Below are 13,441 nucleotides of genomic sequence, written 5' to 3'. Positions count from 1 at the left end.
TGTTATGTGACATGCAGAGAGTTAGAAGTTTGGCCCTATGTATTGATGAATAAGTGATTTTAAACTAGTGGCATAACCCTAACCCAACCCTAACCCTGCATTTCTCAATTCAACAATCTCAAGTGATATCTGAGACATAATATTCCTCAGTCAATGGTCATAGCTCTCAACAAGTTCACTTACGAATAATACAAAACAGAAAATCAGTCTTTACTGGCGAATATTTCAGCATTATTGTTGTAAATGTTTCCAAATCTGAATCAATTTATTTGTATTCAAATGTTAGATTAATTGTTTCATTGTCTTCCTCTTGTTGGAGGTATGGAGAGCATATGGAAGTTTTATGTCCTGCACTGTATCAAAACTAATAGAGCTCCTCAAAATAAACTTTAATAAAATTAACATTTATTCAAAAACCAAAATCTTACACAATATAAAAAAATAATAACAAAACAATTTAAAAATAAATACATAAATGTAAAATTTAGGATACCAAATTAATGCAGTTGCCCTTAAAAGCACCACCTAAGGGCCTTTTCCACCGAGGTAGTTCCGGGTCAGTTTGGAGCGAGTGCCTGATCTGGAACTAGTTCTTTGAGTTGAGGCGTGGAGACATGACAGTCATGTACACGGTGACATAATGACCTGGCTCTAGGCCGGCTCTAGCCCGGGGAAAAGAAAACCGGTTCTTTGCAGGTTTGCAGGTTGAAACAGGTTTGAACCAGCACACGCTCTTCGTAGCACTTGGTACCAGGCATCTGAACGTTAGTCTTTTTTTCTGCAGTAAAAGGCCAGATTTTGTACCTGACTGAAATCTCCTTTTAAATCTGTTAACACTGAACTATAAACAATATACTGTGCATGCAAGGGAGGTACTGGTGAAGTGTGAGGACAGAGGATAGAGGAGTCCCTCTCTATACTCGTTCACACCCCCTCGAAGAATATTTATCTGAGGTGATTTGATCCTCCCTGCCTCCAGTGTTCCTGTCCCTTATGCTGCGGGACACACTAAGTCAGCCCAGCGGTGTGGAAAATTAGATCATTAATTGGGAACCATCAACACGGTATCATTGATAAGTAATTCAGTGAATCTTCAGTGGTTGTGCTGGATGAGCTTTATACTGCAAATTACTCACCCTCTGTAGTCTATTAAAGGTAGTAAAGTAGAAGGCTGGTACTTTAGTTCTGTTTGTCAAAGCTCATGGAAAAACTAAACAAAGAGGATATGAATCCTATATATATATATATAGCTATATGATATAGAATATATTTACTCTATATCATTGTTAGCATGAAGACAGGAAAGACACTTATCGTCTCTCAATCAAAACAATAACAAAAGACCTGGGGCCGTATTCACAAAGGATTTTAGGGCTAAAAGTAGGTCCTAACTGCCGAATTTAGGAGTAACTCCTAAAAATAATGGGCGTGTCACTCTTAAATGTAGGACTCCTAACTTTTTTCACTAAGAGCAATTCACAAAGTATTTTAGGCCTAAAAGTAGCACCTAAGTCAAGGAGAGCTTAAAAGTCCTCAAGAGGACTCCTAACTCACTAAGACCTATTCACAAAGAATCCTAAAATGGCTGCGAGACGAAATGCTTTGGAGACAACGGAAGACCGTGAGTTAATCAAGAGATATAGGCTAAATCGTGAGGGTATTCAACTTGTTGTGGACTTAGTGCGGGATGCAATAACATCCCCGACTAACAGGAATAATCCCATTAGTCCCGAAATAAAATGTTTAGTAACACTACGTTATTTAGCAACAGGGAAAATGCAACTTTGCAATGCCGACGATTTAGCAATATCACAACCATCAGTCAGCCGTGCCATAAACCAAACTATCAACGCGCTAGCTAGACCACATATCATCCAACAGTTTATCCGGTTTCCTTTGGACATTCAACAATTACACAGGATCAAAGCCAACTTCATGGCGATTGCAGGTATGCCCGGTGTGGTCGGTGCTATTGACGGGACGCACATAAAAATAATTGCTCCATCAAAAGATGAGGACGTGTTCGTCAATAGGAAGAAAGTGCATTCCATCAACACGCAGGTTGTTTTTGATGCAAATTTCAACATACTGGATGTTGTTGCAAAGTGGCCTGGAGCTACCCATGATTCGCGCATTTTAATGGAGAGCGGTCTGAGGCAGCTTTTTGAGAGGCACCATGTACCAGTTGGGTGTCACTTGCTGGGTGACAGTGGCTATCCCTGCAAGACGTGGCTTTTGACACCCTACCTCAATCCACAACCGGGAGCACAGCTAAAGTATAACATGTAAGTGATTACGCAGATTACGCTTAGTCCTATGCGTAAAACACATCGTATTGGCTCTTTGACGCCTTTTATTTGTTAAATCCATATTTATTATTGTTTACCGTTTTCCTCCATATATGTTAGAGCACACAAACATACACGAAATGTTGTGGAGAGAGGAATTGGGCAGATGAAAAGTCGGTTTCATGTACTCCACGGCGAAATACGACTCACCCCAGAGAGGGCAAGCACAGTCATCACTGTATGTGCCATTCTACACAACCTCTGCAAGCGGAGGAACATTCCACAGCCAGACGATGATGACGATGAAGAGGACGATGACCCCGATGATGATGATGATGGCGCTCGACAACATGACAATGAATTTGGCCGTGTGGAACCGAGTGGACTGGCATTTAGGGATCACTTTGTGAATACACATTTTAGGTATTGTTGGCACATTTTAACACCTTGGCACAAATCAGTCAACACACATGTGTAGTTCATAACATTTATTTTTTCAATTTTTCAACTTTTCGATCTTAAGACTGTAATATTCTGTCTTCATTTTTATTAGCCACTCTTTCGCTTTGAGGACCTTTCTTTGCCTTTTTAAAACCCTCATTTCCATCCTCAATTTCTTCTCGTACAGTGAACTGGTACCAGCAGCAGGAGGGAGAGGAGAGCCAGTGGGTGCACCAAGAGGGAGAGTTGGAAGAGAAAGGGGTGGAAGAGGAAGAGCTGTGAGAGGAGGTGCAGCTGGGAGAGGAAGAGCTGTGAGAGGAGGTGCTGCTGAAAGAGGAAGAGCTGGCAGAGGAAGGGCTAGGAGGGGGAGAAGAGGAAGAGCTGTGTGATGTGATGCTGCAGCTGGACTTTCATCTTCATTTCTCCTGTGGGGAATATATATATATTTAATTTGTAACACATTTTTGGGAAGTGGGTTGACCAGTTGCACATTGTAATTCTTCTGTAAAATGGTATGGGCTGTTATTTAAAGTGTTTTAAGTGCTGAAAAATGCTCATTGGATAGTATTTTGCAGGGTGCTTTTAATTGCCTCCTTGATTGAAAGCAATTTACGTATTTTTATTGTTTGCTTTCTCTCTCTCTCTTGAACGTGCAGGCTACAACGTCATTATCGTGGTCTGCACAAACTTGTCATCATGCGTGTATTCTGCTAACTGCACTGTCCATAACTACTTCATAGGAATTCATTTCTAGCCTAGTCTATTTCCTTGTTTTTCGGTAATTTAGTGGGCTCGTCTGAACAACCAATCACCGCACTGACCGCTTCTAAACTCGTGCACGAGAATCAACGTCATCCATAGCAACGGCGCGTCACTCTTAGTTCACTCTTAGTGATTTATCCTTAGTAAGAGTAGGTCTCAAAGGCTTTGTGAATAACTTTTAAGAAAAAACTCCTACGTAAAATATTTTAGCGCGAGTTAGGAGCACTCCTAGCGCTAAGATAAAATCCTTTGTGAATACGGCCCCTGGTTTGATGACGCCATGAAGCAGTGTGGCATAATGGGAGTTTTTGTTTCACCACCATTGCCGAAGAAAATCCACCCAATGCAAATGGTGTTCACAGATGAGGTGATGTGTCAAAGTTTTATTCATGTGACACATCAAATGACAATGAACGCGATCCGTTATGAGTGACCAATAGTGGACGGAAGAAACAACCGACAATGTGTTTTAGTCATGTCACTTCCTGTTTGATTTAGTTTTTCACTGGACTCCAGTTTCACTTCCTCCCATTGTTCAGCTTCTCGCCACTGCACTCACCAGACCTGCACCTCATCACCAGTCAGTCACCCAGTATACATCCATTTCACACACCATTTCCCCCGCCTATTGAGTATATTCACATCTGCATTGACATTTTGCCATTTGGCAGAGGCTTTTATCCGAAGCGACTTACCGGATATATACAGAACAGTGTGAGTGGGATCGATTGATCAGTCCGCTTGTTCATGAAGGCACATGTCATACAGTGCAACAGTGTAGCTCATAGCCGCATTTCCAATAAGATCTGACAGCAAACATTCGGGTTAAGACACAAAGGAATAAGATGGGTCAGGCTCAGGCAATACGTGTGAGTTTTAGTGTTTTAGTGCTTAGATGGGATTTACTGAAAATAAGAAAAACAAAATAAAAACTGACGTATTGCTGCTACTCACCCCGCAGACTTGTGTTTGACGCTGTGCCCAAACACCTTAACCCTGAGTCTCTCTCACCCTTCCTTTCATTTCCTCTCTCACCCGCTCGCCCCGCTGTGCCAGCCTGCTCCGTGCCAACAATACCTCACAACCGCCGCTGCAGGGCACGAGTGATGGCTGCGATGTGGGTTTTAAAACGTGTGCCTCTGTAAATATTTGGTCGGTGAGTCCTGGGAGCGAGGGAGCCGGGGTTACCTTGGTCTATATAGCAGCATAACTGAAGCGCTGACTCCCGCCGCAATCTGAAAGAGTCCAGCATTACAGTAATCCCCCCCCCCCGCCTCCAACAACACTGGCTGGAAGAAGATCCCAGGAGTATTTAGGGAAGTAGGGGAAACAAGGGAGAACGTAATAGATAGGGACCAACATCCCTTTTATAAATATTATATAATAACCCACAAGCAAGGGGGAAACTACAGAGCAGTGAGGATTTATTAGTTAGCGGCTCGCGTCACTTACGTTGAATTCGACAGCTGCTTCGGATTTAGCTCAGCGGTCTTAATCTGCTCATCTAGTCGAAATTATTTGTATGCATCACTTCCTTTTGGAGTGCAGCTTGTTGACTCTTTTTTTCAGTTCTTCCTTTCCTTCCCATCACGCCTGTTTTTCACCCCTTTCTATACATGAGAATAACACATATCCTTTTGTTCTAATTCAAGTGCTGATTACCCATTGCTTAAGACAGAAAATGTTAAGAGGGATGATGAATTTTCCGGCAGTTATTAGGAGTCCTTTGAACGCCACACGCTTTCCTCACTCTCCTAAGTTCAGTGATGTGACAGTTAGAGGAATTGCTGCTCTGTCTTTCTTTAATCTTTTTTTACTGATTAAATTCCAAATATGTAAATGCTTTAAAGATGAAGAAGTCTTTGAGCCATTTATAGTAGAACTGGCTGCGACGTGGACCACTGTTGCAAATTTTGCCGACTGCAACGCTGAAGTTATTATCCACACATTAGTCTTTGATTGTGCTTTATGAGCTACTTACTGTGTATTCGGTCTTGAGGTTTTTGTGGAAATATTCTGCAGTGATTTATACCTGTTTTTTAATTCCATTCCTGGGTTTCTCTAAAAGACTGTAAAAGTTTGAAGAGCCGCAGCATCCCCCCAAAAAATCATCCCCACTCTGTAACTTGGACTTAAGCCTGATCTCACTCCATCACTGCAGTGTTTCTGGACCTCTTTAAAATAAATGTGTATCAGGATCAACATGACAGTCAGGAAGGGACTGTCATCAGTCACCTGATTCTTCATCAGACGAGTTTCAGAACTGAACTGTCCTCAAATGACTCCGCCCGGCATTGAGTGAAGTAACGGCTGCGGTGGGTGTCTTCCGTTAGATTTCGTTTCCAAGTCATTTGACAAATAGCTCTTAAAACTGTGTTGTGCAATAATTCATTCAAATGGGTGGAAACTTTTTGGTGACACAAGTCTTGTTGTGTAAAATGTTTGAGGTTATGCAGAGGATGTCACTGCACAGGCTGCGGGCTGTTGCAGATTCAGAGTTTAAGAAGAACACAGAAAGACTGCAGGAGCTTTATGATAGGTACTGGTGTGTGTGTGTGTGTGTGTGTGTGTGTGTGTGTGTGTGTGTGTGTGTGTGTTTGTGTGTGTGTGTGTGTGTGTGCGCATGTGCGTGCACATGTGCGTGCGTATTTGGCTGAAGAGAGGGTAGTTTCAGTTTGTGACCTTCATGTGCTCAGTTCATGTGCCTAGATTTCTGAAATGTCACCTTGAATGTGCATAAATGTTGGTTTACCCCGTAGAAGGTTTCTGGTTCAAATCCCGGTTTGGCTTGTGTAGCTACATGTCCCCCCCTGTCTGAGTTGTTTATTTCTGGGTACTGCAGCTTTCTCACACAGTCCAAAGACATGTTATTTGGGGTTAGGTTAATTGGAGACTGTGAACATGAGTGTGAAGGGTTGTTTATCCTTGTATGGTCCCGTGATACGCTGGCGACCTGTCCAGGGTGCTCGTCTTCTGTCACCCAACGTCGGCTGGGATTGGCTCCCCCCCCCCCCCATGCTGCCCTCTAAAGGTTAGGCTGTATACATAACGGATGCATGGATACGCATGAGGGGGGAAATCCGCTGATTTACAACGTGTGTTCACAGTAGTAATAAGTACGACACATGTCACACAAAGCTTTGTTTTGGCTCCGGATGAAGCTGCAAAAAGAAACAATTAATACCTTCAAGCTGTGTCACCTGAGTGTGCATCTGATAGAAGACTTGGAGTTTGAAAATGAAAAGAAATCCGAGTGAGGTGGTGCCAGGGGCCTGTAGCTCGCTCCTCATCTCTGCTGGAGGCTTTGTGGCTTTCAGTTGCTACTTAGCGTAAAATACCTAAATCTGTGGAGTGAATCAAGTTGAGTTGTATCTAATGTTGGTGTCCATCATGATGACGGGTCCTCCGGGTGACATTTTAAATGGAGAGCAATATCTTTGATTCTGTATACGAAATATAATGGGTAAACCTGTACTCTTAAATTAAGTGATAGGAACAAACCACATCCCATCCCTGATCTTTTTGTGACAGCTCCGTTTGGTTTGCCTCCATTGAAAATGTTTTACTTCAAATTACCTGCAATAGATATCAGCCACATACGAGCAGAAGTTGACGTTACAGAGTGAGAGAGTCCTTTGGGAATAGAAAACAATTGTAATAAATAAAATTGATCTTGAGTCTCTTTTCAAAATCTTGTTACGGAGCACTTTGGATTGTCAGCGTCTTTAATAAACACAAATAAACACACGCTTTGTTCTGTTTCGCCTGGGCTCTTTAAGAGGAAGATGAAATTTGACAAGTTCACAGTGGGTTTTAAAGCAGGTCACAGCTACATGGTGTGTGTGTGTGTGTGTGTGTGTGTGTGTTGCCCACTGGCTCATCATGACGACCCACTGATATGCAGTTCACCGTAAACACTGTAGAAACTTGCCAGGCGTGCTCACTCTCTGCCTGCGTGGAGTGGTTCTTGCTGTGACCCGTGACAGATGCAGCTTATTTGCTGAAGTGCACTTAATTATTTTGATGCAGACTCAAGCTTGTTTGTGTGCGTTTGCTCTCTGGTTAGTTCTCTCTCTCTCTCTCTCTCTCTCTCTCTCTCTCTCGCTTGTTTTTCCCCCTTTGGCCACAGAACCGTGGCTCCACCCAACGCCACATCAGCTCCTCATTAGTGGTTCATCATTGGTGGAGACAGCGTCATGGTCTTAATCAGCATCTTCTGATTTCACCTAAAATCCAATATTTACATGTCCTCTCTCCTCTGAACCTCACCCCTCCCCACTCCACCTTCCCCCTCTTGCATTGACCACTCTGGCACCGCACGTGGGCTTGTTTCGTTCATTATCGGCGGCCCTGTGGCTTTGACTTTGCTCTCCTACTAATGGTCCTATTAATGCTTAACTGTAATGTTTGGCTCTCCAGCAGTTTGGGCTCATTCTTGCGTTACGCTTTAATTTGCTTTATGTATGAAAACCTAAGGTGAATGAGTAAAGGTAAATCAGGACTGTTTATTACGGGGATGCGTTTAGATTCATCAGTTTCCTGCATGATGATGGCAAACAGGATCATGGAGGGGAGGATACAGTCCAGGATTCTGACATTCAGTGTCTCTATCAAACAAACCTCTTCCTGTCTGTTTGTGGAACGAATATTTCGCCAACAGTTTATCTAATTGTCTTCACACACTTAATTGCCTCATCATTTTTCATTTCTCTAAATTGGACTGACACAGACAGCCACGGGTGCCATGGGTGCCGATCTCTGTCCTGGCAACAACAAGAAGCCCTTCCTCTTTGGCAAATAAAAGCACAATGCTTTGTTTTGTTGCTGTAATGCTTTAGGTGGACCTGAATTACAGAGCTTTTACCTTAAGTTGTGAACTTGGGTCTGAAGATGTGTCGATTTCGTAACATACCACTGAAATAGCGACACATAATGTATACAAAAAATACCATAGACTATTACACAAAACAATCAAAAGTGACAGCATATTGTAGAACTGTTTGAGGAGGACTCACTAACGACAAGGAAGAATCTCTACAGCATCACCGCAGCACAATGAAAACTCCAAAAAGGCAGTTTTTACTAGTGACTGCACTAGCCAACATTTCCTGTAAGGTTTCTAACTTTAACATTTTAGTGATGGCTCTCGAACTCGCTCTTTTCTCTGTGCGCTCATTAAGATTTTGTACTAACCTCACATGGCAAGTCAATAAGAACCACAGAGGCTGTTGTAAGGCGGCGGTATGCATGCAATCAATGCCATTTTTCTCACCAGTGTTCACAGCATTAAAAAAGGCTTTAGGGCCTAAGTTGATAAAACACAGGAGTAAATGCACATTTGGCTGCAGCGGCTCCATGTGTTTGTGTTAATCAGTCCAAACAGGCTCAAACCCTTTCAAGAAATAGAGAAGTGTAACATGCATGTTATGGTGAATTATCGATTGATTGAAATTATTTATTTATAAAAGAACAGGATGATACTCATAACCTAACAGTAACACTGCAATGGCTTTCAGTTACAAATGATACAGCCATTTTTTTTTCTATTCCTCCCATTATGCAAGAAGTTACAATCTGATGCTAACTGGAAAAGCACCACTTGAATGTGCAGTAAAACCAATGGTGATGGCTATTACATGTGCGTATGCCTGGTGGAAGTTGTACTCTACTGTACTCCGTGATATAAAGTCCATATGTTCCCCTCCTCCTCGCTCTCGCTATCTGCTTTTCTCCTTTTCCCACTGGGTGGAGGAGCTATAAATTAAAATGGGGAATTACTGCTAACTGTTGGAATAAATTAAAGCGCTTTTGCGTCTGTAAACACCGTCTGACTGCATAATTACACTCCCACTCCCACTGAGATGCTATGGCGAGGGAGGATAAGGAGAGGAACGTGGCGTCGATGGAGAGCGGTGGCAGTGGGAGACGGAGAAGATGAACAAAGAGTCACGAGGGGGGTCACATATTAGATTCACTCCATCGCTGGGTCCTGGATGCTGGCTGGGCACTCCTACAGATTAGGGGGGAAAGGTGACTTTGAACATCATGATCTCAATCACCATATTGTTCATTAAGTCTTAATGATGTTGGGCCAAATGCTGCAGAGCGACTCTGAACGACAACAAACTGCAGAGGTTTTCTCCCGAGTCGCCATGTTCCAGCTCTATGTGCTCGAGCCGTCGGACCTCGTGCGTTTTCATCTGGAGATAAATGTGTTTGACATCATGTAAAGCTCAGAGCTCTCTCTCATTCTGTGATCTAATTACAGTATGGCCACGCTAATGGCAAATCACATTTAGCAGTACAGTCAGTAGATCAGTGGATGGATCGAGAGCTGCTCAATCGCAAAAGGATCTTAACAGCTGGTTATAACCGGAGCCAGATACACGCGGCCTTCAAAAGACGGCGATGTCATCGGCCCGAGAAAAGAGCAAATACCGGTTAGCCTGTGTTACAAGAACCAGGCAAATTTAATTAACACGTTTTGGGAATGTGCACGCCGCCGTACCACCACATCGACTGCTGACAGTGAGTCGCGCACTCAAACACTGTTGATGACATCGGCGAGAACAACACAACCACTGTGGTAGTTCAATCACCGTTTCAATTTGCAGGCCACACAGCCAAATAAATGAAGGGCAAATTACAAACACCTTAGCATTTCATCCAACAGCCAGCCCATCGGACATGTCTGGAGCTGCCTGAGTGAGTCCAGCACTGATTGGATCGTTGACTCGCACATAATGGCAGACAGCTCTACTGATTGTGTTGTATATTTGCGGTAGCACATGTTTCATCTGTGCACACGTTCAGCTTGTCACACGGTTTGACGGAGACATGCACCTTCCCTTTTCCCCCCTCACCCAACTACCTGTCACCTCATTTTTATAAAAACATGGCAGCTCAATGAAAATGTTGGAGCTGTGTGACTCCACCATGCACATGAGTCAGATCAGTATTATTAGGCTGCATATTCCCAAACACACCAGATCAGAGCAAACACCACTGCCACACGTAATCCAAATTCATTCTCTCCTGGAAACTGACTCACTCCTGCTCTCCATTCAAAGAGCTGTGAGGTTATCAATTTGATGTCAGGCTGACAACTCTCAGATGTTGCAGTAATTATTTCCCAGAGAAACGTTGACATAAATTTGAAGTGCACAAAACCACATCAATTGCACTGCGAGCGCAGGAGTGCACAACGCCTCCGAAAACTATGAGTAGCTGCATTTGTCAAGGTCCTGCTGAATCATTAGATGTCAGAGGATGATGTTCTGCATTGTAATTATAGGAGCCACTGATCTTTTCTTACACTTCTGCCATCTATGTGTAAAATGTTGCTTTTTCTACACAAATCACAAACCTGGCTTTTCTCACAGAATATGATGGAGTGGCGGGAAAAACAATATCAAAACTGCGGAAACAGCACATTTTGCCCGCTGACATGTGCACATGTAGGTGGGGAAAGAGAGGCTGGAGCCGTGCCACGCCCCATCACGAGCTCTCGAACTGACACTGGTGTTGGTGTTGTGATGCGCAACCGAAATGTAAGCAGCTGGTCTCATCTCAGGGCCCACCAGGGGCACTTGCAGCTCTCTGTCCTCCCACAGCAAACCACGACCCACATCACTCTGGGGACTGAATACCAGATGCCCGACCAATGTGAGGGCCGCTTTCAAAACACTCTAACAACGGTGGCACAGAATCACAACCTGCCCCTACATGCTGCTATGAACTGAGCGGAGCTTTCATTGAGGCAAACAAACAATATCAACCATTCCCCCAAAAAAGGCAATATGACTAGGTAACTGTTTTTCAGAAAGCTACTGCACAGATATTCCTCGTGATGGTCTTATAGATAGATAGATAGATAGATAGATAGATAGATAGATAGATAGATAGATAGAGAGATAGATAGATAGATAGATATGTAGGTAGATATATATGTAGGTAGATAGATAGATAGATAGATAGATAGATAGATAGATAGATAGATAGATAGATAGATAGATAGATAGATTTCTCCGGAGTTTGCTCTTAACAAGACACAACGCAGCAAGCGATTCTCTGGTCAGATCCTTTAACATCAACACTAACATCTCCAGAGCAGTCAGGTGAGGGGTGGTACCACGTAGATAGGATATTAACTCTGCTGAGGAGATCACATCTTTTTTTTTTCATTCTTGTGTCGATGCCTGCGGAAGATCTGCTGCTGTGTTCTCACGTCGGCTACCTTGGAAATCCTGCCAAGTTTTAAGGAGGCGGCCAGCTGGAGAAACGCCGGAGATCCTCCGGAGTTCTGAGAGTAACACGCTATTAATATTACATGACTTAACTATCAAGTTGTATTTTCAGGTCCATGTTTACATTCTCAGTAAAAAAGTATTACTATACATCGCAATATGTATCATATTGTATCGCAATATATCGTATTGTGACACGTATTGTATCGTGAGGTCGTTGCGAATACACAGCTCTAAAGGATAGATGGGTGAACATGCATGGTCTGAATGGCTCGGAAGTTCACAGAGAGAGAGAGAGAGAGAGAGAGAGAGAGAGAGAGAGAGAGAGAGAGAGAGAGAGAGAGAGAGAGCGCACTAACCAGAGAGCAAACGCACACAAGAGAGATTTTGGGAATATGCACCGTGTAGCTCACTGTTATCCAAAGGACATATAGAGGCTCTCTCTATACTCTGTTCCAGCCTCCTCCTCCTCCTCCTCCTCTAATCCCCTCCATCCTTTACGCCCCAGTCTTTCTCTGCTCTCCTCTCTCCTCCTCCTCTTCAGCCTCAGCCAGGCTGATTGGGGATTTTTTTTTTCTCTCTTTCAGAAAATAAAACACTCAGCGTCTCGGGGCAATTTATTCAGAGCAAACAGCGGATATAGCCGAGAAAAAGCATCTTCTCTTTTTTTTTGGTGTACAAGCTCCACGGATGAGCAGGCACGGACCGGCCCGGCGACTAATTACCATAATAAGGTGCACAAGTTCGCCAGCGAGCCGTGCGCGTTTGATTTCTCCGTAAACCGCGTAGCCCAGTGCCGCAGCGGAGAGATAGTCGGGCGGAGGGAGCAGTTACACACACACACACACACACACACACACACACACACACACACACACACACACACACACACACACACTCACACACACTCACACACACTCACAAAGACACACACATTGAGAGAGAGAGAAGAGCTGGCAGCACATGATCACACAGGCTATCCATTCACTCATCCACTGGAGCATCCGTAATTTGCGCAGGCGACAACGGCATATGGGAATACAACACGGCGGGATCGTGGTCACACCTGGCTCTGGTTCTGCAGGACACCGGGAGAACCGGGCACCGGGAGAACCCAGCACCGGGAGAGCCCAGCACCGGGGACCGGGAGAACAAGCACCCCCAGACCGGGTGGACTTTGCAGCCGACAGAGAGAGCGTGGCATCCGCGGCACCCTCCGGTAGGTGATCGACCATTGATTGATACGCACGAGCTGCCAAAATGCTTTTCATCAACCGATCAGCACAACGACCCCAATAAAAACATATCATCATCGCTGTTTGATCGCGTTATAGCCCAACAAGTCACTGACCAATCCGGTGGTTTTTCACCCCCTGTCTCCCGGCTGTGGCACGGTTCGAGGAACAATTGGGTCCGTCTGTGAAACAACACGATCGGCTCCATGCAAATTGCAAAACCACTTGATAGAGGATGCATGTTTCCGTGAACGTATCTGCAGTTATATAATCCTGGACTCAAGGTTCGAAGGCCCAGTGTGAATATTAATGCAAACAAAGGAGGAAGCACAAAAGGAGAAAACGATTGGTGCAGGTCGTCATGTAAGAGAGAGAGAGAAGGAGAGAGAGAGAGAGAGAGAAAACAGCATATTGCAGCAGCAAAATGTAAGTTTACCAAATGCAACGTTTCCATCAGTGTGTCTCTAAT

At 44.0% G+C, this 13,441-nt stretch overlaps 1 protein-coding gene across 1 annotated transcript; it reads left to right on the top strand.

Annotated features, from left to right (window-relative positions):
* Positions 1-1,348: 1,348 nt before the first annotated feature.
* Positions 1,349-12,964, top strand: LOC128457449 (putative nuclease HARBI1). Its single transcript, XM_053442131.1, has 4 exons — positions 1,349-2,285; positions 2,409-2,711; positions 2,917-3,050; positions 12,822-12,964. Exons 1-4 carry the CDS (start codon positions 1,582-1,584, stop codon positions 12,962-12,964), a joined length of 1,284 nt encoding a protein of 427 aa, XP_053298106.1. The 5' UTR covers positions 1,349-1,581.
* Positions 12,965-13,441: the final 477 nt, after the last annotated feature.

This window comes from Pleuronectes platessa, chromosome 15 (assembly GCF_947347685.1).
Source record: "Pleuronectes platessa chromosome 15, fPlePla1.1, whole genome shotgun sequence".
In the NCBI taxonomy this organism is placed as follows: domain Eukaryota; kingdom Metazoa; phylum Chordata; class Actinopteri; order Pleuronectiformes; family Pleuronectidae; genus Pleuronectes; species Pleuronectes platessa.
This window is presented reverse-complemented; position numbering and strand designations above follow the sequence as displayed.